This window comes from Alternaria atra, assembly GCF_907166805.1.
Source record: "Alternaria atra isolate CS162 genome assembly, contig: 28, whole genome shotgun sequence".
NCBI classification, from domain to species: Eukaryota; Fungi; Ascomycota; class Dothideomycetes; order Pleosporales; family Pleosporaceae; genus Alternaria; species Alternaria atra.
Window position 1 is genome coordinate 93,494 of NW_025091326.1, and position 24,003 is coordinate 117,496.

Consider the following 24,003-nt stretch of genomic DNA (forward strand, 5'->3'; position numbering starts at 1 on the left):
GTCAAATTGGGAGAACAAACTTCGCATTCAAGATCTCATTCTCGCATTTCATCTCGCCTTGCTAAGGTTCCACGTGCAGTCCTTACTATTTATACTGCCAACCACACTCGTGCCTTATCGTTGTTCGACCAGTCAGTAACGCGACAAAAATAGAAAAGTCTATATCATCCAGACCTTCAAAATTCAAGGTTGTGCAGCCGAAAATCACCCAGCTTTCCAAGGGCATGAGCCAGTGCGCCATTGGACATCGCGGTAGCAATGAGTCCATCAGGCCTCGAGCGCGGAGATCCGGAGGAGATCATATAAGTGCGTTGTCGGATGAGATCCTACTGAGAATCTTCCGCTGCCTGCCTCTTACGGACTATCCAAGGAGCAACTTCACGGTAGGATATCAACCAAGACGCCCAATTCGCGACTATGCGGCGTTGGCGTTGACTTGCCACACTCTCAACCGTGCTGCCACGACCATGCTTTACGAACACTATGATCATGGCTTCGACTATAAACCATCGACAATATTCATCGGGACTCTGATTGCCAATCCAGCACTAGCCTTATTAGTGAAAGGAATGAGGGAGATCGGGTCGGTAGAGTTTGGTATTGATGAACCAAACTTTAAGCCTCGCATTCGGAGTTTCCGAAGCATCAGAGCGATATGTTCTAAGATAGAGGCTCTCAGTATACCACAAGGAGAAAGATATGTTGCACTCTTACGCGAAGGCAACGATTCATTTTACGGCTTGGAGACAGCGCTTATCTTATATCTTTCGCCTAACATCGAAACTGTCGCATCTAATTGCTGTCCAGAAGCACGCACAAATAACATTCCACAGCAGGACATCGCATTCGCTCAACGTCAGCCACAGGCGGCACTACTGCCTCTGATCCATGCTAGCCAAAGAATCCCGTACGGTCACGTTCACCCCTTCACACGGCTCAAATCACTGAAGATTCGGATGCAGGGACTTCACGTCATTTCTCTGTCCCCTGTTCTACGGCTTGGTTCGTTACGTGATTTGGTACTTTTTGATTACACACAGCAAGAGGATAGTCTCAACGACGTACCTTGTCAATGGGACTGTCCTCCGCAAAGCTCAACGATACAAAATATCCGGCTGTTTGACTTAGAGTGTCATCTTGAATCTTTAAAAAACCTTCTCAGCTCTTGTAAAGCATTAAAATCATTCGCATGGACGACACCGTTTACTGACAAAGACCCGCCATATCAGTGGCCAAACATCAAAACTTTGCTACAGACACTTCAGCCTGGACTCGAAGCTCTCAAAATCAAAGAAAATCGTAAGGTTGACGAGGCACACCCAAGACTATGATCACTTCGAAACCTTACCAATCTACGATATCTTGCTGTACCGTTCGAGCTAATAGTTGGTATGCGCATCTCTCTTCTGATCATTCCATCACTGACGCTTCCAAGACCCTGCCGATCGAAGTGAGGATACACACCTCGGCACACTTCTGCCGACAAATCTGCAGACATTTGTGCTTAACAAAGGAGACGAGCGAAATTCTTTCCGGCATCATGACGATCCATACCACAGGATTGTATGCGATGAACAGGTTCAGAGCTTTCTCAATGCAGATCATAGCGGCAGCATGTCACTCCAGAACTTTGGCATCATATACAACACGACTTTTCAGTATGAGCAGTCGGAGTCGGAGGAGACAGAAGACGTTCACTTCAACTTTCACCTTTTCGCCGAGCAGTGTAAGCTGCGCGGAATTCATTTCGACTATGTCATTAGACTTCATCATGGCCAGGATCATGGTAAGAATCAAATCACGATTAGCTGATAAACTTGATGTACTGACTATGTATCATAGATTGCAGACAGCGGCTCGTCCCAACACGACTCATTTTAGATGAAGAGGTTACAAAGGAATATGAGAAGCACTTGGACTCAACTTTCGATCCTGTTCATTATAATTTGCAAGGCATCACACGGCCAGCATTCTTTGAGAAGAACGACGATGAGTACACGGTCTATCGAGATGGTGACGACGACAACTAGTGTGTATCCGAAATGAGACGACTATCTTGTAAGGTGGGACTGGCGATGTACCGGGCTCACTATCTTTGCAGCATACTTTTGGCCAATCGTCCAAAATCAGCCTACGCCAATGGATGTGACCTCTCAAACTCCTCAACAATCTCCTCCGCAAGAAAAATGTCCCCGCCATTCTCAAAACCCTCGAGCAAGATATGAAATAACCGACGCGCCAGTATCAGTCCTGGACAGTTCGCCTCCTTCAAGAAGCTGTCCCCGACAACACTCTCAAACGTACGTTTAACTTCTAATAACTCCGCATCCTGCGGTCCGATCATCGCATCGCCATCCTCAACTCCTCTGCGATCCCCACTAGTCCATAGAAAATTCGGCGCGCGCGTGCTCAGAAAAGCTGGTGCAAAGAAAGCGAGATCCCAATCCATGATCCCCGTTATTTCGACGGTTGATTCGGATGTGACAGATGTGAGGAGGTTATGTAGGTGAAAGTCGCCGTGGTAGAGATGGAACGGTGAAGAGCTGGGGATGAGACCTAAAGAATGTAGCGTTTCGATCGCCTTGATGATCTTATCCCAGAGATCGTTGCAGGCGGGTAGTTTCGTTACACCAGCATGCGCGCGTTGACGGGCGCAGAGGTCGAGCAGGAAATCTCTTGTACTCTGCGGAACAGAGAGTGAGTCGTCGACGCTTGTTGGATGAGTATTAGGTCGGGTGCGAGGGATGGGAACGGTTTCAGTGCTGACGAGATCGCGCTTAAGATCGTAGGTGGAGTTGCGGATGCTAATGAGGCCAGGACACTTATTCTTGATCTTTCTTATATCTAGTACGATATTGGAGATAGCTCGGGTGGCACTGAGTCGCTGAGCTTGATTCAATGTTGGCCACAGATTGCTTAGAAGTTGGCCGGGTAGCCGCTCTTGGAGTATGTATGCGTGACATAGGGCGTTATCTGCACCTGCGTCGAAAACGGTGACTTTAGGGACAGGGTGTTCGAGCTTGTAACTTAAGTATGCTAGGGTAGTGACTTGGTGGTGCATATTCTGAGGAGGGTTGCGCGGGATTCGCAGAACGAATTGCTTTGGTTTGCTTGTACGATTCTTCCGACCCGTGAGACATGGTCGGATCATCTCATGGATACCCCGAGTAGAGTACCATGGTGCCTTGGGTGGGGATTTGCAGAGCGTGATGCCAATGATGCGGTTATGTCGGCCGTCATGTATCCGCTCAATATCTACATCTTCGGTGCGGTAACCAGGGAAGAGATCGCGCATGAGCTGCGGAACCCTGAGGCGTAAAGTTTCGTAGGGTTCTAGTTCCTGTTCGGCTGTTGATATCGTCATGATCTCTTGGGAAGCGGCATCATCCCTGTCTTCTTCATCGCCAACGACGAACGTAGACTCAGCGTCGGGTTGCTCGTCTTGGACATGTTCATTGGTGAAAGCGTTCGTAGGAGCCATTATGTAGGCTCCTAGGGAAAAACTTCTTCGTGGAGATCGCTTCAGTCTTAACGTTCGTTCCAAGGTGTACAAAATCAGCTTGATCTGGTTTTCCGACTTTCGCGTTGGAGGGATAGACAAGGAGGAACCAAAGCCAAGAATGAGAGCAAGCTACAGTGAGGGTTCATTGTTGAGGCACAGGATATTACTTCTTTGTCTTGGTAGCCACAGCGTGTGATCTGCACTGTTTGTCAATTTTTTCGGATTGTAATAAGAGCCGTCAAAAATCGTCGCTATCGGAACTTTTCATCACTTGAATATGAGTGGGTGTTGGACACTTCGCCTAGGATGGCTCTGGTTGAGCCCAGCCAGCGGTCTGTTAACTTGCACAGCCTCGCAATTCTATTTATCTTCCTCATCGTCAAAGATCTCACAAACCTCAAGTTGCGTTTTCGCGTGCAGCTCATTCCATTCCCTCACAATCCTCCGTGCAGTATCATAATCATCGTTAGAGCAAATGCCCATGATAGACAATTTCGCGATGTCTCTCGCAAGCCTATACTCTGTCGCATAAGCCCACTTACAGTACTTTTCACCAGCAGCCTTTTTAAAAGCCATTTTCACAGCTGCAAGATCTGCATTCTTTGGTGTAACGTTGGCAGCAGCTTCATCTAGTTCCTCATCGCCATCGTCTTCGGTATGCCAGAGCCAGGGTGGGGGACGACAGTTTGTGAAGGTGGGGGCGAAGACGGTTTCATCCCAGTCTAGGATTGCGGAGAGCTTCGCATTGGTAGGAGAAGTGATGTAGATGAGTATGTTGCGGGGTTCCAAATCCATATGTGTCAGTGCGTAGATGTTTTCGTTTAGGAAACCCAGCCTGTGTAGATGTTGGATGATGGCTGTGAAGGGTTTCCAAGGATTCAAGTATTTACGGTGGAGCGTGAGATCGTATGCGCGTTGACGAGCAAACTGTGAGACGAAAAACTCATAGACGGTCTGAGGGGTAGATAGTACGAAGGGCTCAACAGAGTGCACTTGGCGAAATGCGTTCCGTGGTGGGCAGTGTAAGCGCAGAACCTGCAAATTTGACGACCTGGCGAGGAAGGCGTCGGGGTCCAAATTTCCTGGGGATGACGACTTGATGTTGCCCATCTCCTTCAGTGCGGAACCTAGATCCTGTGCGAAGCAAATGCGCTGCTGCGTGTTGAGCTTGAGGTACATTTCAAGCTCAGACTTGCCGGGAAGCCGTGGCTGAATCATGTATGGATTACCAATAGGGTTCTCAGCCGATAGATCGAATGTCCTGACACTCGGTACCGGGACACTAGTTGTAGCAAGAAATTTGAGGATGGCGATTTCGTGTCCAACCCACGCATGCTCGTTGCGCGGTGTACGGAGGACATAATCTCGGATCTCTGTCTTGCGAATCATACTTGGGCATACATTTCGCAGAAATTGTAGTACTTGAAGCTTGATCCAGCTCGCTGGTTCCCCGGAGCTGTCAGCCCTAATGCCAATGACACGATTATAGGAGCCACCATCCATGCGTGTGGTAGTCAAGGTATCTTTACAGAGATGTGGCCACTCCTTCCTGCAAAGCTCGGATACCTTAGACTGGAAGGTGTCAAAGGGCTCATGTTCGAACATCTCGGTCGAGGTCGTCGACATGTCAGAGCTTGCGATTGAAGCCGTATCGTCCTCGTCATCTCGCGCAGGCTCGAGATGATCAATAGGCGTAACACTGGATGGGCTTTTGTTACTAGGCATGGTTATTCTGTTGAGGGTGTGATAGAATCTGATTGGCAAATTCGGATAATGGTACGGCGTCGTTTAATGATATAAGAGGCTCTGCTGACGTTGTGTGAGATCCAACAATGTTGAGAGAGTTACTTTCGCAAAGGAAGAATCGTGATTTGGTCTAGTCCCGAAAGTTTCCGTGTGCGAACACAGCAGCTAAATGAAGAACGAGGACCTCTTAAGAGTGGTGATTATACTGCTTTCCAAATTAGGACCTAAAAGCTCGTACTATAAGTATTTGATGCAGCCAGAATACTCACAACTTGATCAAACATAACACGGGAGCATTTGTATGAAGTGGCACTCAAGACTGAACAAACGTATTTAAACTCTTGATATGACACGCGCACACGGATCGAAAACTACTATGCGAGCGGTGTGTGCCAAGGTTGCGAAGGAGAGGCTAACGCCGCAGCCCGAAGAAAACACAAGCAGCAACAAGACTTGAAGAAGCAGACGACCAATGCGAAGAGACGTGACAATGATTATTGGTACCGTAGGTAAAAATGTAAAGTTGGCAGAGTTACACTGGAATAGGGGTAGTAACTCCTGTGAGACGGTTATCACACGTAAATTGGGCGTAAGTTGCGACCTTCCAGATGGCATGTACTGGTAGTTGGGGCGTGGACACTGTAGCCCTTACGGTGTTCGATCCATGACAATTAGTATGAATATAGACGTGTTTGCAAACGTAACATTGCGCTGCGAGACGACAATGGAACAACAAAGAGACCGAGACAAAGAAAATGAAGTGACTTGACACCCTTTGGAAACTAGCTAGAAGTGCAGGCCGCGTTGCCTTAAGAACGACCGTAATAACAAAAAACATTCGGAAAAATATCAGTGTTTTGGGGCGAACTCATTTCAATGAGCATGTTGCAATGCAAGAGAGTAATCGATCCAGGCGACTGCAGTGGGGTAGGAAGTAAGAATGCAACAGAATGTTTGTTCACGCGAACAGAGGCGCACGACTCGTACCCATACCCCGGAGTCGTTACTGTCTGATAACAGTCAGCGCATAGTAAGATGTTTGTATCTAACAAGACCCGTCGGAGGTGGCCGAACCTTCCTTTGTCGCCGTAGCTTTGTGCCCCACGGCAAGCCTCGGCCCGCGTCATCACATTTGCCAAAACCTCCCCGCGTCGCGTCGCCTCTTCTGTTCCTCCCTTCTTTCCACCATGACAACAGTCACGATACCAAAGTTCAGTCCTGGTGAAGCTGTGACAGAGCAAGATGGGTTGATTCATGGCGTTTCGGCGCAGGAGTTGCAGGTTTTGGGAGAGCAGTGCTTCGATGCGAGGGCGAGGGCTTACTGTATGTTTTACGAACCCTTTGCGACGTGGCGAATGGTGGTAGTGTTGGCTGGAGATATGGACAGGAGAGACATTTGCTAATTGGAAGTTTGATCAGGCCCATACTCCCTCTTCCGCGTCGGCGCGTCCCTCCTCCTCACCACTTCCTCCGCAACGGATACATCTGCAGCCCACACTATCATCGGCGCAAACGTAGAAAACGCGTCCTACCCTGTTGGCACTTGCGCTGAGCGTGTAGCCATGGGTACAGCCGTCATGGCAGGCCATCGCATCGGAAGCTTCAAAGCCGTCGGTGTAACGACCGACATTGACGACTTCTGCTCGCCGTGTGGAATGTGCAGACAATTCCTGCGAGAGTTCTTGAAGCTGGAGACACCCATCTTCATGTTCAACAAAGAAGGGAAGTGGATTGTGAGGACGATGGGCGAGCTGCTTCCACTCAGCTTTGGGCCAGATGTACTGCCACCAAGGGAAGAGTTGAGGAAGAACCAGGAGGACGACAAGGCGAAGACCGCATAGAGGATGTATCGGGGGCGTTATGAGCAAGATACCGAGGGTTCAAGCATGTCGAGCGTGGCGTTAGTAGGAGGTGCATGACCTCGAGAACGCCGGTGTATTGGCTGGTCGCTAGAACTAGATGGTAGATTTCATAAATGAGAATCTCAAAGCCTGCGATACATATCGACCATCTGCCTATCTCGAGCTTTGTGTTCCAAAGCATGCGTTGTCCAGCTGCCTCAGAATGTAGCTAGCCTGACCCTCTCCCTGCCCCGCGAGAGCCCCGCGGAAGCCACCATGTAGCCCGATAAGCTCCCGATAAGCTCCCCATCTCAACCAACAATCGCACGTCTAATTCACATCTCCGCGCCCCGTGGATATGTACACTGACATAATACCTCCTGCCCAAGCAAGCAGCTATCGATCAATCCGATGACATGATGTGGTGTTTTGTAGACGCGCTGTTGCGCGTGTTCGTTTCTTCTCCCTCTGATCTCTGTTTATTACAAACTGTCGCAAAAGCACGTTGAACATATTTACGACCATGGCTGACACGAATGGAAACGGGACAAGAGATGCTGGCATTACGGATTCGGAGCACTTTTCGCCGTACAGAGCAGACGGAAAATTGGTATGTCCGCAGTACATCCTTTTCGTTTTACTGCAATGGATTGAAAAAGGGCTGGAAGCGAGTCCGGAAAATTGTAGGCAGCATGAGGAGAAGTCATGGCTAATGCCGCGATGTGATATAGTATGGTTTTGTATGCGTGGTAACAGGAGCGACTCAACCCGTAGGAAAAGCAATCGTCGCTGAGCTTGCAGGTAAGTCGCGTCCGAAGCCATCCTACAACTACTCACTAACACATCCTCCCAGCACACGGCGCAGCATGTATATACGCGTGCTCCAGCCTCCCTTCAGAACAGTATACCGAACTCGCCGACTCAATAAATGCACAATACCCAAACACAAAAGTGATTGGCTACCCCTACAAGATCAATTCCGAAGAAGATACCCTCGCCCTAATCGACGATGTGCTGAACTCCTGGGGTCGCCTCGATGTCTGGACATCTTCTACGGGTCTACTAGGACCCACATCGATCAATCAGACAGGTCCGAAAGATTTGTACGCCGCATTTGATACAAATGCCATGCCTGCTTTCTTTGCGCTCAAGTATGCGCCCGCTGCTATGCAGAAGACGACGCCCAAGGGGAGTTATCCTAATGCTGCGCCAAAGGACGTTCCGTATGGGAGTATCATCGTTGTCACCAGTGTTGCGGGAACGTATGGCGGGTGCTGGGCGCCTGCTTTTACAATGGCTTCGCATGCTGCACTTGGTGTTGTGCGCTCTGGTGTGCTGGTGCTCAAGGGGACTGGCGTGCGTATCAACGCTATTACGGCTGGGCAGATTGATGTCGGCGTTGATCTGAAGGATTGTGGTGTCAAGGAGATGGCGCAGGGCCAGTTCCCGCCTGCTGCGCTGCAGGGAGAAGAAAGTCAGAAGAGGACGATCGGATTGGAGAGAGCGGGGAGGCCGGAGGAGGTGGGCAGGACCGTGGGGTTTTTGGCGAGTGGGTTTAGTAGCTATATCACGGGAGCTGAGCTGAGAGTCGATGGCGGAGCTGGGGTTATGAATCCTATTACTGTTCCTGTCTAAGGATATGGTAAGGCATCTGAAAGATTGACGCGATAGGTGGGAGATGGATCGAGTACAGTTTGCGGAGCTAGTTGATGGTATCCTAATATATGGTGACTGTACCATTATGCCTTTCTCGAGATTCGTTATATCATCTATTCTTTCGTACCTGTATCATGCGCCACCTAATGTTGCAGCACGACTGGCACCCCCTTCTCCCAGTTCTCAATACTTTCTTTTATGTTGACCCAATACCTCAACTTGATCGCCTCACTCTTCGCAGCATCTAGATCATCCCTCTTGAACGCCTGGTCAATTATCTCGGTACTCTCTGCTATCCTCTCCTCATTCCTTTCCCTCATCTCTATCAAATCTTCTTCGCTCTCTGCCTCCTCTATGTTCTCTCTCGCGTCCAGCACCTCCATCAACAGCTCCGGGTCCTCGACTTTCGCTGTCTCGTCTTCTGCTACCTCGATTCCGCGTAAAGATAGCAGGTATTGTGCTCTCAAAAGCGGGTTCTGAAGCGTTTTGTAGGCCTCGTTGATGCGTGCTGAGAGGGCTTCGGCGCGTTTCTTGTCTGCTTGGGGATGTAGATCGGGATGGGCGCGGGCTTGTAATTGGAGGAATTCTTTCTTCAGGGCAGAGAGGTCGATGGCGAAAGGGCCGTCTGGGGGCGGGCCGGACGGGAGGGATTTCGGGAAGAAGGAGTAGTGTGTCTGTGGGATTTGCGACGATTGTGCTGTGGTGTTCTGCGTCTCGAATGGCTTTTCGACAGTATTGGGAGCAGATGATGTGGACTGGAATCTACGCGATATTGTCTGGGGCGGTATACGGTGTGCGCAGAGGAGGCATGGCGTTACGCCCTGTCGTGTGCGAAATGACGAAGTCGTAGTTTCGGAAGTGAGCGATGCGCGGATTCTGCGCGCTGCAGATGAACGTACGGAGCGCATCTTTGAATTTGTAGGCGTCTTCACAGATACGATTGGTACAGGTGAGGTAGTGATGAGTTTGGTGGTGAGTTTGGCGGTTGATGTGAGTCTTCTAGAAGTGCAGCGACGAAAGATTTCCGCGTCCAGTTCCGACCAGTTACGTCATCCATCGCCGGCACTCATCATCGACAGCTAATGGTAGAAATGCACAACAGATGCTGAAGAAATTCTGAAAGCAATGTCGTACTATTATGACCATTTGGTTCAAGGTCAAGGTTGTGTCTGAGGACTGTATCGTCTGCATTCTGACTGAAGAGCGCGGGAAGCTCATTGCGGCGCTCCTTTCCATGCACTTCGAGGTCCTTGGATAGACCCAGAAATATGTTCCTCATAAGGACTGTCTAACTTCCATCGCATGTAGATAAATTTCATTTCCTGCTCTACCTCTAGATCTAACTGCACATGAGGCCACGAGCAGGGAACATCAGCCCTACTGCTTTCCACATAGCTTATCGTGAGCTACCGATCCACGACCCCAAGGGACAACTCCAGCAACCAAGAGCGCTCGCTAGTTGTACTAAGCTATCGGAAATAGGCTGAGTTGACTGTTTCGTCACCTGTCGATTCCGTGCAACACAGTCGTTCCCATATCTGTGAAAGCAGTAGTCAGTATATAAAGTCCAGAAAGCCTGGATCCAAGTAGGCTTGCAGTAATATGCACGAGTACGACATGTTCCCAGGCGGGGCAATTGTCGAATAGAGATGATGGCTCGCGAATATGCTCGTATTGTCCTACATCTAAAATACATTGTTAGCTTGACCAATGTTACGTCTGAGCAGTACTGGTAACGTACCATATATACCGCAAATGCAGCGTGTTTAAATGTAGGGGACCTAGGAAGAGCTGAACCTTATCGACGCAAGCGCCTTGATAAGATTTTGCCATCATGGCGCTGGTACCTGGAACCATGCAACGCAATGCGACGAGGACCAAACGAAGCCTTCGCTCAGGAATCTTGGAACCGCAATCAAGATTTGCTTTGGCGACTATCGTTTTTCACTGCCTCTTCCGCCTCACGTACTCGCTCCTCAAACCACCGCAACAAACGCTCCGTGGCCTCAATGTTCTTCCTTATCTGCTCGGCATCCTGCTGGAGGCGCTTAGCTGCTTCAGCCATATGAGTTCCTTTCTCGGGCTGCATGGCATCGGCCTGGGAGACGCTATGCTCCAAATGACGCAGCAACTCTTTCTGCCTTGACCAGGTTGTGCGTATCCGTTCCGTGACAGTTGTCGGACCGTCATAGTTCATTTGAGCGTCTCCGGCTGAATGTTGAGATGTTTCGTAGGATGTTGTGATGTCCCGGGAGATTACATCTAGCCCTGCGCCGTTGGGGTCTGCTTGTATGATCTGTTGTAGTTGCTTTTGCGCGTCGTGTTCATGATACTCAAGAATCGCATATCGCGTCACCAGATCGGAGGCCATGTTGTTGAGCAGTTGTAGTTCTCGGCGAAATATATCCTTCTCCCTGTCCTCCTGTACATGTTGGTAAAACTCATGTTCTCTCTGCGCAAGGTGTGGCCAGACGTATTGCAGCTCAGCACCCGTCTTCTTTTTGAGATTCTGGACTTGTTCCAACCATTCCTGTACTTTGCTCGCGTCTCGCGACTTGAGATCGTCCTTGTACGCACGAAATCCGTTTTCCACGTCAGGTCCTGCAAGTTCGTCTTCCTTGAACTCGATCTGGACGAGAGTTTCTCTGTCCAACTCGGCTTTCAGTGCAGCCAACGAGCCACCACCAGGCCCTGAACTCCCTTTATGCCCCGCTTGGGTCGGTCCACCAGACATACCGCCCATTCCCCCGACCCCACCAACTTGCAGAGGGCTACGGAGAATCCCCATCAACGAAGACGAGTGGTACCAGAGCGCGAGTTTTCCGATTCTAGAGAGGGACGCCTTCGCTCTGTCGTCGTTCTGTAGCTTTTGATACTCCTTTTGTTGAGCCGCAATGACCGTCTGATCGAAAAGCTGGAGGAGTGGCGGGGGCATGCGCACGAGGAAGGCTTGTCCGACCTTGAAGCCGAGCGCACACCCAACCGTAGCCGCTCCAAAGAACCGCGAGAAGCCGTAGACACCGGGCAGAGCACGCGGGTTCAATGCCATGAACATTCCCAGCACTCCACCAGCCAATGTCGCATCTTCCGAAGTCCAGTGCTTTGTCCGTTCCCATAGCTTGCCAGGCGTGGGCTGTATGTTTTCCATCTTGAAGACACCTCGGTTCAATTCATGTCGCCCATATATCCCAGATGCTGTGCATGTAAGGTCGACGGTACTGATCAAGGCCGCGGACTTGAGGAACACGCCAGGTCGTGAGCGGCCGACAAGGGCCAGGCCGCCAGTAACGGCTGCAGCGGCGATGGAACTTCTCCATGGCGATGTGACGAGGCCGCTTTGTGTGGCAACGGCGCCAGGTGGTCTGAGAACGAAGGGGAGTTGTCCCTCGCCTGTTCTAGTCAGATCTGAAGCTATCTCTGGCAGTTCAAATACTTACCTTCAGGAACACACAATCGCACCATTGTGGATTATTACTTGTGGAAAAGGTGCAGAGGTGGAGGTACAACCGCGGAAGCCATCGAAATCAGGCGTTGCAAGGTCGAAGTTTGGCGGAAACAGTAGGGGCTGGCGAACGTCGAAGAAGCGCGTCTCTGATGTCGAAGCGGGATGCGGCGCGACCCTTGCAATAGCGCATCCGCCACGACAATCGTAGTCTGGAATCGCGTCCTTTCTGCCACATATACTGTTGACGATTCAACGTGCATCGCCCAAGTTTTGATCAGATCAGGTTTGATGATATGATGGCCTGATCTAGAGCCACCCTTGGCGCGTAGGATCATATGGATACCTAGGTGAAGTCTGAAAGGCCTTTGCGCTACCGTAGAGACTGGGTATACGCATCTTCGATTTAGCTTAGTTCGCCGCTGTGTTAGAGGTGGCAAAAATAAGGACAGTGTACACACCAACCGTCCCAAAGGTCGAAACTGGATTCCTGAACTCAAAGTCAATCCATCAAACATATACCGGACTCCCATCATAGCATTACCGTGTCGCAGCTCATAGCTTACACAAGCTAGTCAAGCTAGTCAAGCTACCCCACCATTGTTCCTGTCGCGGGTCGCTTGGCCATCGCTCCGCAGTCAGCCAACCTCGCATTTCACAACCCACCAATATATTCCGTTATATAACCAATTTCTTCTCTTCTTCTCATCAATTGGAACAACAGTTCAACGGTCTTATGGTCTAGTGGTATGATTCTCGCTTAGGGATCCCCGTCTGGGGTGTACAAACCCGAGCACAGCTTGCGAGAGGCCCCGCGTTCGAGTCGCGGTAAGACCCGTTCTTTTTGCGGTGCTGGACGTCGTGGTAGTCGGTGACAGGAACGCCAGACGTAGCTGTACCTTCTTTTTGCACTAACACACAGGTGTGTGTAGACAGATACTTGTGTTGACGACGCTCCATGGATAGACTTCGTTGCACGACAGCATGCTCGCCCTTGACTTATTTCGGGCGGTTCAAAGACCGCAAAGGTTGAGATGGATAGCGAGGAGCTTAGTGGCAGTTTAATGTTAATTGACAATCTATACTGCATCTACCTTCTTGGTGTCTCCCTTCTGATTCTGTGCAACACCAAACGTTGCTCCTCCTTCCTCTATAAACCTCCGCTCGTCATCTGTACTAGCCCTACCCAAGGCAGCATTCCGATGAGGATACCTACCAAAACGCTCCAGTATATCCCGGTGTTCCTTTGCAGCTTTCTGGTAATTTTCAAGCCACATCTTCGTGCCCTTGTACCCCTCTAAGCCTTCGAGTTCTCGTGCAAACTCCGCCAGTATTTCGTCGGCGAGGTCGTGGGCGGACAGATCTTCAGAGTGCATAAGCGGCATGTAAAGCCAAGTCCTATGCGCAGCAGAAAGACGCATGGCTGGGTGTGTGTCTGGGCGCGGAATGGGCGAAGAGGGCGACAAAATGTTGCGAATGAACGCATGAGCGATGCGGTCGTAATGCGTGTACACCAGTCGCAATCCTTCTTCTGTGCGGTAGACATTCCGTGGCATTTGATCTAGCAGCAGTGCGAAGCTCAGTGCCGCCCATGCAGCTTCCTCTCCCGTTGCAGTATCTACCTTGCCTTCCTCGTTGGCAACTCGCGCAATCTCGTCCAGAAATGGCTGCGCATTCGCTTCTGGAAACCTGTCTGGTCCGATAGCTTCGAGCGCATTCACGCATGTATCTCTACATTGTCCATCAAAGAGAATTCCCTCCTCGGGACTGCCTGCGAACCAGCGTTTCGCAATGCTCATGTCAAAGTCCTGACCGGTTACATCGACGCCAGGGAACCACAAGTCTGTTATTTTCTTGTATAATGCCCGATTGAATATTGCAGGATCGAGCGCGAAAGTAGACGTAGACATTGTGCGCTGAAACGTGGTGGGGAGGCTCGATGGACGGAAGTTTGGCGCGCGGAGACTCGACAGATACAGGCTGGATGTGATGAAGCGCAGCGGCGTACGAACTGCAAGACGAGTAAGCATATCCTGTGACGTTAGCTACGAGGCTTTACACGCGGTTTTTACATGTAGAATGGAATCAGCTTCACGGCGCGCTACTTGAGCTTGTTGCTTGCCTGAATCGCGATTCTCTGCCTTCCGTTAGGTAAGATGGATTCGCTCCGTGACTCGACAGGGACGGCTGACTAAAGGACTGTCAAAATCCCCGGATCAAGGCCTACTCGGCATCTGTCGCGCACTTCACGAATCTGAACAAAACATGGCGCTTTGTGCATGATTTTGCCATCGAAACCAAGTACAGCCAGCGTCAGAATGCGACTTGGCCTTAGTACCTAGGTAAGCACGACATTGCGGATGCTGGGGGAGCTTGCACCGGCGTGCAAGACGGCGCCATAACACCTGTATCTTCCCCAACGTCAAAATTCTGGGGTCTTGCACATGGACCGAATACGTCGGAAGTTGGAGTAGAGTACAGTGCAAGATTGAATTAAGCTCACTTACTCCGCATTCCCCTCTTCTGCACTAGGCATGCGCAGTGTGGGATTCATCCACCCGAACATGTGGGGAAACCTGCATGATGGTACATCAAACACGTCGCGTCTCGAGACGCGGTAATATTCCATGGATATATTCGCTTATATCAGATCATAAACACAAGTCACTAGACGTGCTGCGTGTTCCTACTTCTGTCTTGTTGTCTCTCTTCAGATACACCTCGAGTCTGTATCCATCTAGCTAGCCCCACATGTACACCATCGTCTTAGTCGTGGTACTCTTCGTAGTCTTCATCTTTTATACGCGATACAATAGCAAGGCACCTCCCGGCACAAAAGCCGCACCTGGACCTGCTGGCCTTCCAGTCCTTGGAAATGCACACCAATTGGGCCAACAACCACATCAACAAATCACCGCCTGGGCTCGCGAGTATGGCGAAGTCTACAAGATCCGTTTGGGTTGGAACGACTGGTACATGATATGCTCGCCAGACGCGTGTAAAGAGATTCTCGACAAGCAGTCAGCGCATACGAGCTCTCGAGCACCATTACCGGTATCTGGCGATGCGCTAGGTGGCGGAATGAGATTCTTGTTCATGGAGTACGGGCCGGAGTGGAGGAAGCTGAGGGGCATTAGCCACAAGCTGTTGACGCCGGCCGTGAGCGCAACCTTCAAACCAAGTCAAGAGTTCGAGGCGAAGATGTTGCTCGAAGAGATATTGAAGGGTGCGGATCCAGCAAAAGGCAATGAAGTGAGCTACAAGGCTATCAGAAGATATACTGTTAGCGTTATCATGACGAGCACGTATGGAAGAAGAATACCAGAATGGGTGAGTGTCATCTGCAAACAATACAAGAACGTATCGCTGATGGGCAGCAGGATTGCGACGAAGTACACGGAATCTACGATATCATGAACGACTTTTCTACAATGGCAAAACCAGGTACCTACCTGGCAGACACTCTTCCCTTCCTCGGCAACCTCCCGCCGCGACTGCAATGGTGGCGCAAAGGAGTCGAACCATACTTTGACAAACAAGCCAATCTATGGATGTCTTTCTGGAGTACACTCAAAACTCAGATGGAGACCAAACAAGCCCCAGAATGTTTCGTAAAGCAATTCATCGAGAGTGACTACGAAAAGCAGGGCATAAGTGAACTGCAGGCAGCATTCTTGGCTGGTAGCATGATAGAAGCTGGTAGCGAGACAACGTCCGCGGCGCTCAACACTGCCATTCTGTACCTTAGCGCAAACCCAACCTCACAGCAAAGAGCAGCCGAAGAGATCAAAAAAGTCACTTCCTCTTCTCGATCCCCTACGTTCGAAGACGAGTCAAGACTTCCTTACATCCGCGCCATCGTCAAAGAAACTTTGCGTCTACGCCCTGTCACAAACATCGGTACACCACACTACACTACCGCACCCATAACTTACAAAGACATTCACATACCTGCCAAGTCAGTCGTATGTCTCCAACAATACCCAATTCACTACGATCCCAATCATTTTGAAGACCCCCAACGCTTCAATCCGGAGAGATACCTCAATCACCCTCATGGCAGCGGGCACTATGCGGCTGGTCCAGCTGCAAGTCGCGATCACTGGGCTTTCGGTGCGGGCCGCAGGATTTGCTCGGGTGTACACCTAGCTGAGAACAGTATGTTCGTCGTATTAGCAAAGTTGTTATGGGCTTTCCACATCTTGCCGCCGCTTGATCAACAAGGGAATGAAGTACAGGTAGATACCAGTGATGAAGCGTTTGATGCTGTCGGAAGCACTACAATGGCAAAGCCGTATAGGGTGAGATGGAAAGTACGAAGTGAGGAAATCAAGAATACGATTATGAGAGAGGCGGCCGAAGCTAGGAGAGACGGATATGTCCTACGAGGGGTGCGTGTCGGCGAGGAAGGTGTTGAATTGTAAGCTTGACAGGTTCGCTCTCACTTGGGACATATATCTCTCATCCCATTCTTGATCAGAAATGCTTGTTGCAGTAGCCTTGTTTCGTCGTTACGTTGGTTTGTTATTTGTTGTCTCTACTTAGAGTAGGTGCTTGTGTTACCCTCTCATCCACACTTCTTTCCCGTTCGGCTCTGTTCCTTCCACTCGCGACTAATACAACAAGCCGAGGAAACTATCGCCCTAGGCTGTTACCATGTCGTCTTCAGCAGACATCAGCTTACCAAGCGACCCCAACTCGCCAGCAATTGCAAGGCCTTCGACGCCACCTGCTCAAACACCAATCTCACTAGACGAAAGCCCGGTACCCGAATACAATAACAGTATGGCCTCACCGCCACTCACCGTTGACTCACAGCGCCCTTCCTTCTCGCCAGCCGATTGTCGCACCCTCCAGAAGATACTGCATGACGTACGCAGCCCTTCGCCTCTTTCCCCAACACCATACTTTAGTGATAAACCAGCGAACCGGTTGAGCCTGACAGTAACGCCTAATGGTGACGCCGATGAGGACAGAGTCAGCTGTGAAGGTGCCGAGTTGGCTCGCGGCGACGAACGACAGGATGGTTACGAAGATGAAGACGACAGTATGGAGCTGAGGGATGGCGAAGATGCTATTGAAGCAGATGAAGAGAACAGCAACACGATCGAGGATGTCATGAATCTGCCTGACAAGACGGTACCGCCCGTACCGGTTCATGACTACAGCAGCTTCTATGTCCACGATGAGCCTCTGTCGGATGGAGCCGGAGAGCTAGGGCTTCGTCATGCTTCGATTGAGAGAGACTTGGCAGAGCAATGCCGGCAACAAGAGAGCGCACAAACAGTTGCTACGGCAGATTGTATCTATGATGCTGATGTGCCGATCGATGGCATACCGGATGACACACCGGCTATCGATGATAGTCATGATCTCATGGCCCTTCAAGAAGATGTCTGCATGCATCCAGTAGAGGAAGAGCGAGCAGTCGCTGTTGCTACGCTTGATGTGGGTTTACACGCTTGTGGATATAATCGTCGTATGCTTACTATATCATAGTCTTCCGAAACCTACAGCGATCAACGTCGAGCGTCCGTCTCATCAAGCAACGTCCGCCAAGCTTCAGAGGTCTCTCTAGCAGCGTCAACGGCCTTCATCAGCTTTCCATCTCCCGCCTGCGCCGTGATTCAAACCCCCAATAGCAAGCACATCGGCTTCGCAACCTCCGTCTCCACCCCAGATACGTCTTTAGACAACAGACTCAGCTACTTCGAGGCACAAGAAGGCGAGAGCGTTCCGCCATCTAAACAACAACGTAACATGTCTTCAATAGAGAAGATTGCCAAGCTTGCGCGAGAGGCCAGATTGGAAGAGGAAGAAGCAGCGGAGCAGAGAAAACTGTTAGAGCTGGATCAGTTTAGGGACATCGATCTTGCGCCTATAGAGACGGTCATGGAGGGCGGACCAGCAGGAGACTTGATCATGTGCGGAACTCCTGTGAAGGCGAAAGATGAAGAGCTGTTCTTGCAAAGGCCATCTGATACATCCGACTCCGAGATCGACGATTGGGATCATACACAACCCTCGAAATCCTCAATTCCTTCACCCCGTCGCCATGCTTTACTCATCGAACAGGACGAAGAGAACGATGCAGATGTTGAGGAGTCAGATACCGGCTCCAGCTCGGAACGGCAGCAGCTCGCTGTCTTTTCTAGACAACCTACTTTCATTACCGTCATTGGTATGCTTCCAGCGGGGATGTTCTGGGCCACAATTGCACCAGCCATTGAGGGTAGTAGTAAGGCATTCGACATGCTCATCGAGAAATTGACCGGATTGAATGTGTAGATGATTAGGCTAGAGGAAGGTCACGAAAGCTTTTTCATTAGAATCGTATGAGTAAGTTCCCAGCGCCGAGTTTATAGAACAGAGTTAGAAGCGGCCAAATATAAGGGTTGATTGTGCATCGCAAGATCCTTGTATATTACAGGCAGCGACTATAATATGTTACGTAGATCGTAAAGAAGAACGAAACTGCTTTTGGAAGCCAGGAATCCGCTTCATGACTCTGCTTGTCGCTGCACAACACCGTGACTATGCGACTCGACGCCACCCAATGCAAACCGTATACACCATCCTGAAACAACTCTACCTTTATACGCTCCACAATCTTTCAAATCACGCTGTTGAAGCGTCGCAACACCAACTCCATATCGACGTCAAACAACAAAGGATCACTCCCTGATCATTCTGATCATCATCCTCTTCCCCACAGGTCTTGTAATTGAGTAATTGAAAGACACTGCCGAGAAGAGGACGCTAACCGTCACAGAGTATTCCTCTCCCCTTCATCCCCACCGACATCACCTTCACCCTCCCCATCATCATTATCATGACCCTCGTAGTCGGTCAAATCATCGCTCATGATATGCAGTATCTGACTAAATGTCCTACTCTTCCAGCGGCCCATACCCTCCATAAGATCTGCGCAATGCAACAGGGTACGGCGAGCAGCGAGATATCCGCCTTCAAGCGCGATGCCGGTTATGCTAAAGCTACCACCGTGATGTATGAACTTCACGACTTGCGTGGTGTCGCCGAATGCCACGGGGGATTGCGGTGTATCGATGAATCCAAGCCTACCGACGGATATCCAGTCTACAAGGTCGAGAAGCTCAATGCAGGAGTCGTCCATAGAACAGTTGGATGTTGGGGGTAGAGCGAATATGTATAGACCTAGGACGAGGGCGGCATGAAAGAGAGCGACCACACTATGCGGATTGACAATGTCGCTTACTTTACGGTCAAAGAGCAGTTTGTAGATGTGTGCGGCGTGCAGTACGCTCCTTCTCGCACTTGGCGTTTGGCACCATACCGAAATGTCTTCTAGAGCGTTGACGGCAGGCTCAGGTCCAGAACGTCCAGCTGCGAGTTCGAAGTAGCGTATGTTCGCTCCGAGAACCATGCAAGAGGCGTGCCAAAGGACGGCGGAGTTCAGGTCCGCGGTGCGTAGTGCGTCGATCGAAGAGCTGGAGAGGTTCACCAGTAAGGGTAGGATGTCTCGACTACGAGCATCTTCGGCGTAGATGCGCCAGGGCTGCAGTTGCTTTTGATTTCCTGTCACTTGAGCAAGCCTGTCGTTACTCTCGTAGATGCGCAGGAGGAGTAGGGTTAGTAAGGATCGGAAGCTTGAGGCATCGAGCTTTAATCCGGGAGTCGGATGGAACGATGGTGTTATCTTCTGCGAGTGAATTCTTGCGCCACGCTGTACAAGGTTGAACCACTTCGCTGCGCTGTTGACGTGATAGAGAGAGTAGTCCGAGGGTGGCAAGATCTGGACCGTTTCGGGGCGAATCATTGGCGACGTAGAGAGGTAGCCTGCCCACCAGCAATCTGCTTCTATGAGACCGAAGATGATGCGTTTGCCGCATTCGACTTTTGACCAAGCTTTCCATTTGGAGTCGATGTCGATCATCTCATCCAGAAGAGGGTCTATCTTTACGCCCTCGTTGGCGGAGAATAGGCCCTGACTTTGCGAAAACTGTAAGGGTTAGTTGCATGACCGGAAGCGGTGTGTAAGCGGCTATATACCTCAATAAGCTCTGCATACATCTTCTCCGCTTGTGCGATACGGCTTTTCCGCTGTGTAAATGTTAGCACACGGGAAAAGTCATCGATCGCTGCTACCCACTCCTGTGATGGATGCTAGATTAAGCGCGAGCAAGCTGGTGGCAATGATTCGCATCTGCCCATGTGGTGGATGATCTGTTGTCGATAGTGACTGTAGTTCCGCCAACGCAAGTTGCAACACAGCCTAGGCATACATTAGTAGTTGTGAGATATACACGGCTACCACATCGCTTACTGGGAACGTGCGTGTGACAAACTTTGCTGCACCTGCAGTACCAAGAATACTCAACCCAATGAGGCACATGCAAAGTAGCAATGGCCGAGGCGCATTCTTCGCCGAGAAAGTCGGAATATGAATGATCGGGAGGGTAGGATGAAAGTAGTAGAGATACATCTCCAGAGCGATATCCAAGATTTCAGCTGGTGGAAACTGTACACCTTCGATACTTGGACTTCCTGCTGCATCGCCGCTCGATGATGCAGTGTCGCCATAGGATTCTGACCTCGGCGGTCCAGATGGTGGTAAGTTGTTTAGGGTGCTTTGCAGTCTGCTCCTGCACTCCTCGTCCAGTCCCCAACGCGAATTTCGCCGTTCCCTTTCGCTCATAGGAGTTTCCAAAGCTCCAGAACCGACTTCAGAGAGTATGTTGGTACACTCGCATGCTACTAGGTTCTGCCATAGGTCTGGCATAAGCCGCGTAGATTTGCGATTCCTAGACGGCCAGCAACTTTGGACTCGTTGAAATCGCTCCCGTGGGACTCTGCTTGCTATTGAAACACTGCTGCCGGATGGACTAGCCTGGTTTTCTGGGACTGCTCGAAACGCTTCGTGGTCGAAAAAGCCGTCCACACCTAGATGATGCGATCCATGGGGAGTGTGCATGTCACCTTCGAGCGGAAACAGCCACGTTTGTAAAGCATCCGCTGGAGTACGGTTCGGAACTGGATTGTTGCTTTGGACGAGCTCGAAAGCCCACTGATCCAAACTCGAGACATGTCCGGCGGGTGAGAATGAGAGGGCCTCCATAGCCGGATCAATTGGTGGGCCCATACTTTCATGAGGATTTCGATTCGACATCTGGGCATGTTCTGCACGCGCAATGATCATAGGTGACGGCGATCGCCATGGTGTGTCGGCCCCGGGTTCGAGGTGTTGCGCCGCGTTGATGAGTGCTTCTATACGGTCCTCACCGGGTGACGGCGGCTGCAACCGCGATGAAGATTGCCGAGCATGAGTTGGGGGAGAGATATGCGCATTGTATTGATCGTTCACGTTGATCTGTGGTATCTGAGATTCTCTTCTCCTGGACATGGGCGAGAAGTTGGACTCTTCGCGGATTAATGGCGTTGGTGCTGGAGTCGGGCCGTTTACGTTTCGTGATGCTGATGGTCGCGACGTGTGGTTCTCGTCCATGGAGTTGTGACGGAACTCTTGCTGATCATTGGTGTTTTGTTGTTCATTGCTCTTCATCCGGTTCATCGCATTCTGCGCATGGCCTTTGCAGTGTCGGAATAGGACATCGCTATATGCAGAGGTTGGACGCTAGTTCGGAGGTTTTTCATTGGGAGCCTCACCTGCGCGAGAAATGCTTTTTGCACGTCGGGCACTCATAAGGTCGTTCGCGTGTATCTGAGATGTTGTTCAGTCAACGATGATGATGGCGGTTTGTGATGAACAAACGGGATCGCTCGTGCCGCTTCACGTGCTCTACTGGAAGAGAGGTCAGCCCACTTTCTTCACGCGTTTCGTCGCGACATACACTTGGTGAATGTGCGATCGCACATGCTGCACTGTTTCAAAGCCATATCGCTCGTCGCAAAGATTTGACGTGTAGGCGGGTGTCGGAGGACCCTTCGAAGGCCGGTGTCTGCAGGTGCTGTCTAGGTCGCCAAGAGATCGCGGACTGCGGGGGAAAGCACAGCCATGACTCGGCCTAAACATTATAGGCTCATCTCAACTTCATCTACAAAACGCATATAAACCTGCAATCCTGCTGCTGCAGATTGCGCCGCGTGCATATGTGTCTCTCCGAACGTTATAGCTGATCTTCATGTTGGTGGTCCATAGTCGCCACTTGGAGATACCTCCGGCGCGAAGGACCCTCAGGCCGTCGCCTAACGCCATGGCATCACTAAACACCACAAATCGCACCGTGCATTGTCACACCTGTTGGATGACGAGATAGATGACCTGGAGACACGCCCTCAAATTTCAAGACTTCTCGAAGGATTCCGTCCTACTCGAACCCCGGATCGACTCGCATGTGGGACCATGAGGCGTACGCTAGTGGGGCCTCCCCTGACCGCTCACCGTGTTGGAATCGCCGACTGTCTCATTGGGCTCATATAGGTGACTAACTTTGCTTGATCTGGTGCGTGAAATCAATCAATTACCACTTTAGTTGTCGGCTAGCCACGTTTCATTTTGTCAATCTTCCGCTAGAGGATTGCGCATCAAATGATCGCGTCTCAGACAAGTAAGTGGATAACTATACGACTAAAGAGCATGAATCCACTGAAGGCCCAATGTCACTTAAGAGCGAGTGCGTGACATGTCACCGCCTAGCTCGAGGAGACAGCAAGGCTGTAGGACTCGAGATATCTGATCAACATTCAAGGACAAGCACTTAGCAGTTACTACCGTCTACCCTGAATAGTCCGCAAACCTCCATCAACTCTCTGTACAGATATCCGAACTACAATAGCTTGACCAACCACAGTTAGGCGAGAAATGTTCGTGACGACGCCTTGGCAATTGTGCATTGGATTATAGCGATGTCTATGCTACCTTCGTGAACATATCCAATACTGCAGAATACACAACCAACAACACGCCTCCACCTGGTCCAAACCTTAGTATTTTCGCCACATATCCCTTGTACAACGCCCTGAATCCTTCTTCTCTAGCAACAACCCCCAGACTCGGCCACGCCCAGGCGTACTTCTGCCTTACACCAGGTGTCTTAGCGACACTCTGTATCCGACTCTTGACCACATCTAATGGCGTGTTAAATGTCGTTCCTACAATACCGCCCACAAACCCCGCAATGAGATCATTCCCCATCTTCTGCCTTCTCGGATTGCTCGATGTCGCCGGAGCAGGTAGCTGAGCCCGCACCTGGAAGATGCAGCCAAAGTACCCAGCGTTCCATACAATGTGTCGCCATAACGTGGCTTCGAAGCCGTTGTATAGTGCCAATGGACCTTCTTGGCGGACTACTTTGACGAGACAATCAAAGAGGCCATTGTATCGTGACGCGGAGGTCTTGTCTTGTAGTCGAATCTTGAGGAGCTCGAAGGGGACGACGACGAGGGATTCTGTTGCGCCAGCGCTGGCACCTGTGAGGATCGCGAGGGGTTGTGTCACGGTCGGAGTGGAGAACAGGCGTTGATAAAACGGCGTAAAGGAGTCGTTTGCGGAGAATTTGATAGCACTGTTTCTAATCAGTTGTGCTCAGCTCGAAGGGAAAGTTCGATCGTACCGCTTGGGTACCTCCATCAATATAGGCGCTGTGATGCCGCGATATAATCTCGATACACCCTCATTCTTAATGATCTTTCTAAAGCAATCCAAAACACCGTTATACCCTTCACCATCAACGACTTTGCCATGTTGAAGCTGGATTCGTGTCTTGACTACATCAAGCGGGTACCTATCTACATTCTTAGCAACTTTCTCAATTTCCAACATCAAGGTAATCTCACATTACCAAGATCTCGGATATCCCAGCAACGGCCCCAGCAGC

General features: G+C 50.5%; 11 protein-coding genes across 11 annotated transcripts; 5 read left to right on the forward strand and 6 right to left on the reverse strand.

The window, feature by feature from the left end:
• Positions 1 to 1,614: 1,614 nt before the first annotated feature.
• On the forward strand, positions 1,615 to 2,030 carry ALTATR162_LOCUS7059 (uncharacterized protein; the record flags this gene model as incomplete). The annotated part of the gene is made up of 2 exons (XM_043314685.1): positions 1,615 to 1,786; positions 1,843 to 2,030. The coding sequence occupies 2 exons, from the start codon at positions 1,615 to 1,617 to the stop codon at positions 2,028 to 2,030; spliced, it is 360 nt and encodes a 119-aa protein (XP_043170620.1).
• A 101-nt stretch (positions 2,031 to 2,131) lies between these two features.
• Positions 2,132 to 3,481, reverse strand: ALTATR162_LOCUS7060 (uncharacterized protein; the record flags this gene model as incomplete). The annotated part of the gene is made up of 1 exon (XM_043314686.1): positions 2,132 to 3,481. The coding sequence occupies one exon, from the start codon at positions 3,479 to 3,481 to the stop codon at positions 2,132 to 2,134; it is 1,350 nt and encodes a 449-aa protein (XP_043170621.1).
• Positions 3,482 to 3,862: 381 nt separating this feature from the next.
• Positions 3,863 to 5,227, reverse strand: ALTATR162_LOCUS7061 (uncharacterized protein; the record flags this gene model as incomplete). The annotated part of the gene is made up of 1 exon (XM_043314687.1): positions 3,863 to 5,227. One exon carries the CDS (start codon positions 5,225 to 5,227, stop codon positions 3,863 to 3,865), a length of 1,365 nt encoding a protein of 454 aa, XP_043170622.1.
• Positions 5,228 to 6,435: 1,208 nt separating this feature from the next.
• ALTATR162_LOCUS7062 (uncharacterized protein) lies at positions 6,436 to 7,089 on the forward strand (the record flags this gene model as incomplete). Its single annotated transcript, XM_043314688.1, has 2 exons — positions 6,436 to 6,571; positions 6,668 to 7,089. 2 exons carry the CDS (start codon positions 6,436 to 6,438, stop codon positions 7,087 to 7,089), a joined length of 558 nt encoding a protein of 185 aa, XP_043170623.1.
• A 523-nt stretch (positions 7,090 to 7,612) lies between these two features.
• Positions 7,613 to 8,724, forward strand: ALTATR162_LOCUS7063 (uncharacterized protein; the record flags this gene model as incomplete). Its single annotated transcript, XM_043314689.1, has 3 exons — positions 7,613 to 7,760; positions 7,846 to 7,890; positions 7,943 to 8,724. The coding sequence occupies 3 exons, from the start codon at positions 7,613 to 7,615 to the stop codon at positions 8,722 to 8,724; spliced, it is 975 nt and encodes a 324-aa protein (XP_043170624.1).
• Positions 8,725 to 8,888: 164 nt separating this feature from the next.
• ALTATR162_LOCUS7064 (uncharacterized protein) lies at positions 8,889 to 9,653 on the reverse strand (the record flags this gene model as incomplete). The annotated part of the gene is made up of 1 exon (XM_043314690.1): positions 8,889 to 9,653. One exon carries the CDS (start codon positions 9,651 to 9,653, stop codon positions 8,889 to 8,891), a length of 765 nt encoding a protein of 254 aa, XP_043170625.1.
• A 1,007-nt stretch (positions 9,654 to 10,660) lies between these two features.
• ALTATR162_LOCUS7065 (uncharacterized protein) lies at positions 10,661 to 12,207 on the reverse strand (the record flags this gene model as incomplete). Its single annotated transcript, XM_043314691.1, has 2 exons — positions 10,661 to 12,135; positions 12,183 to 12,207. 2 exons carry the CDS (start codon positions 12,205 to 12,207, stop codon positions 10,661 to 10,663), a joined length of 1,500 nt encoding a protein of 499 aa, XP_043170626.1.
• A 1,059-nt stretch (positions 12,208 to 13,266) lies between these two features.
• Positions 13,267 to 14,097, reverse strand: ALTATR162_LOCUS7066 (uncharacterized protein; the record flags this gene model as incomplete). Its single annotated transcript, XM_043314692.1, has 1 exon — positions 13,267 to 14,097. One exon carries the CDS (start codon positions 14,095 to 14,097, stop codon positions 13,267 to 13,269), a length of 831 nt encoding a protein of 276 aa, XP_043170627.1.
• An 841-nt stretch (positions 14,098 to 14,938) lies between these two features.
• ALTATR162_LOCUS7067 (uncharacterized protein) lies at positions 14,939 to 16,611 on the forward strand (the record flags this gene model as incomplete). The annotated part of the gene is made up of 2 exons (XM_043314693.1): positions 14,939 to 15,517; positions 15,568 to 16,611. The coding sequence occupies 2 exons, from the start codon at positions 14,939 to 14,941 to the stop codon at positions 16,609 to 16,611; spliced, it is 1,623 nt and encodes a 540-aa protein (XP_043170628.1).
• A 232-nt stretch (positions 16,612 to 16,843) lies between these two features.
• Positions 16,844 to 18,475, forward strand: ALTATR162_LOCUS7068 (uncharacterized protein; the record flags this gene model as incomplete). Its single annotated transcript, XM_043314694.1, has 2 exons — positions 16,844 to 17,635; positions 17,687 to 18,475. The coding sequence occupies 2 exons, from the start codon at positions 16,844 to 16,846 to the stop codon at positions 18,473 to 18,475; spliced, it is 1,581 nt and encodes a 526-aa protein (XP_043170629.1).
• A 478-nt stretch (positions 18,476 to 18,953) lies between these two features.
• On the reverse strand, positions 18,954 to 23,756 carry ALTATR162_LOCUS7069 (uncharacterized protein; the record flags this gene model as incomplete). Its single annotated transcript, XM_043314695.1, has 7 exons — positions 18,954 to 20,168; positions 20,219 to 20,269; positions 20,319 to 20,441; positions 20,493 to 21,780; positions 21,833 to 21,887; positions 23,180 to 23,691; positions 23,740 to 23,756. 7 exons carry the CDS (start codon positions 23,754 to 23,756, stop codon positions 18,954 to 18,956), a joined length of 3,261 nt encoding a protein of 1,086 aa, XP_043170630.1.
• Positions 23,757 to 24,003: the final 247 nt, after the last annotated feature.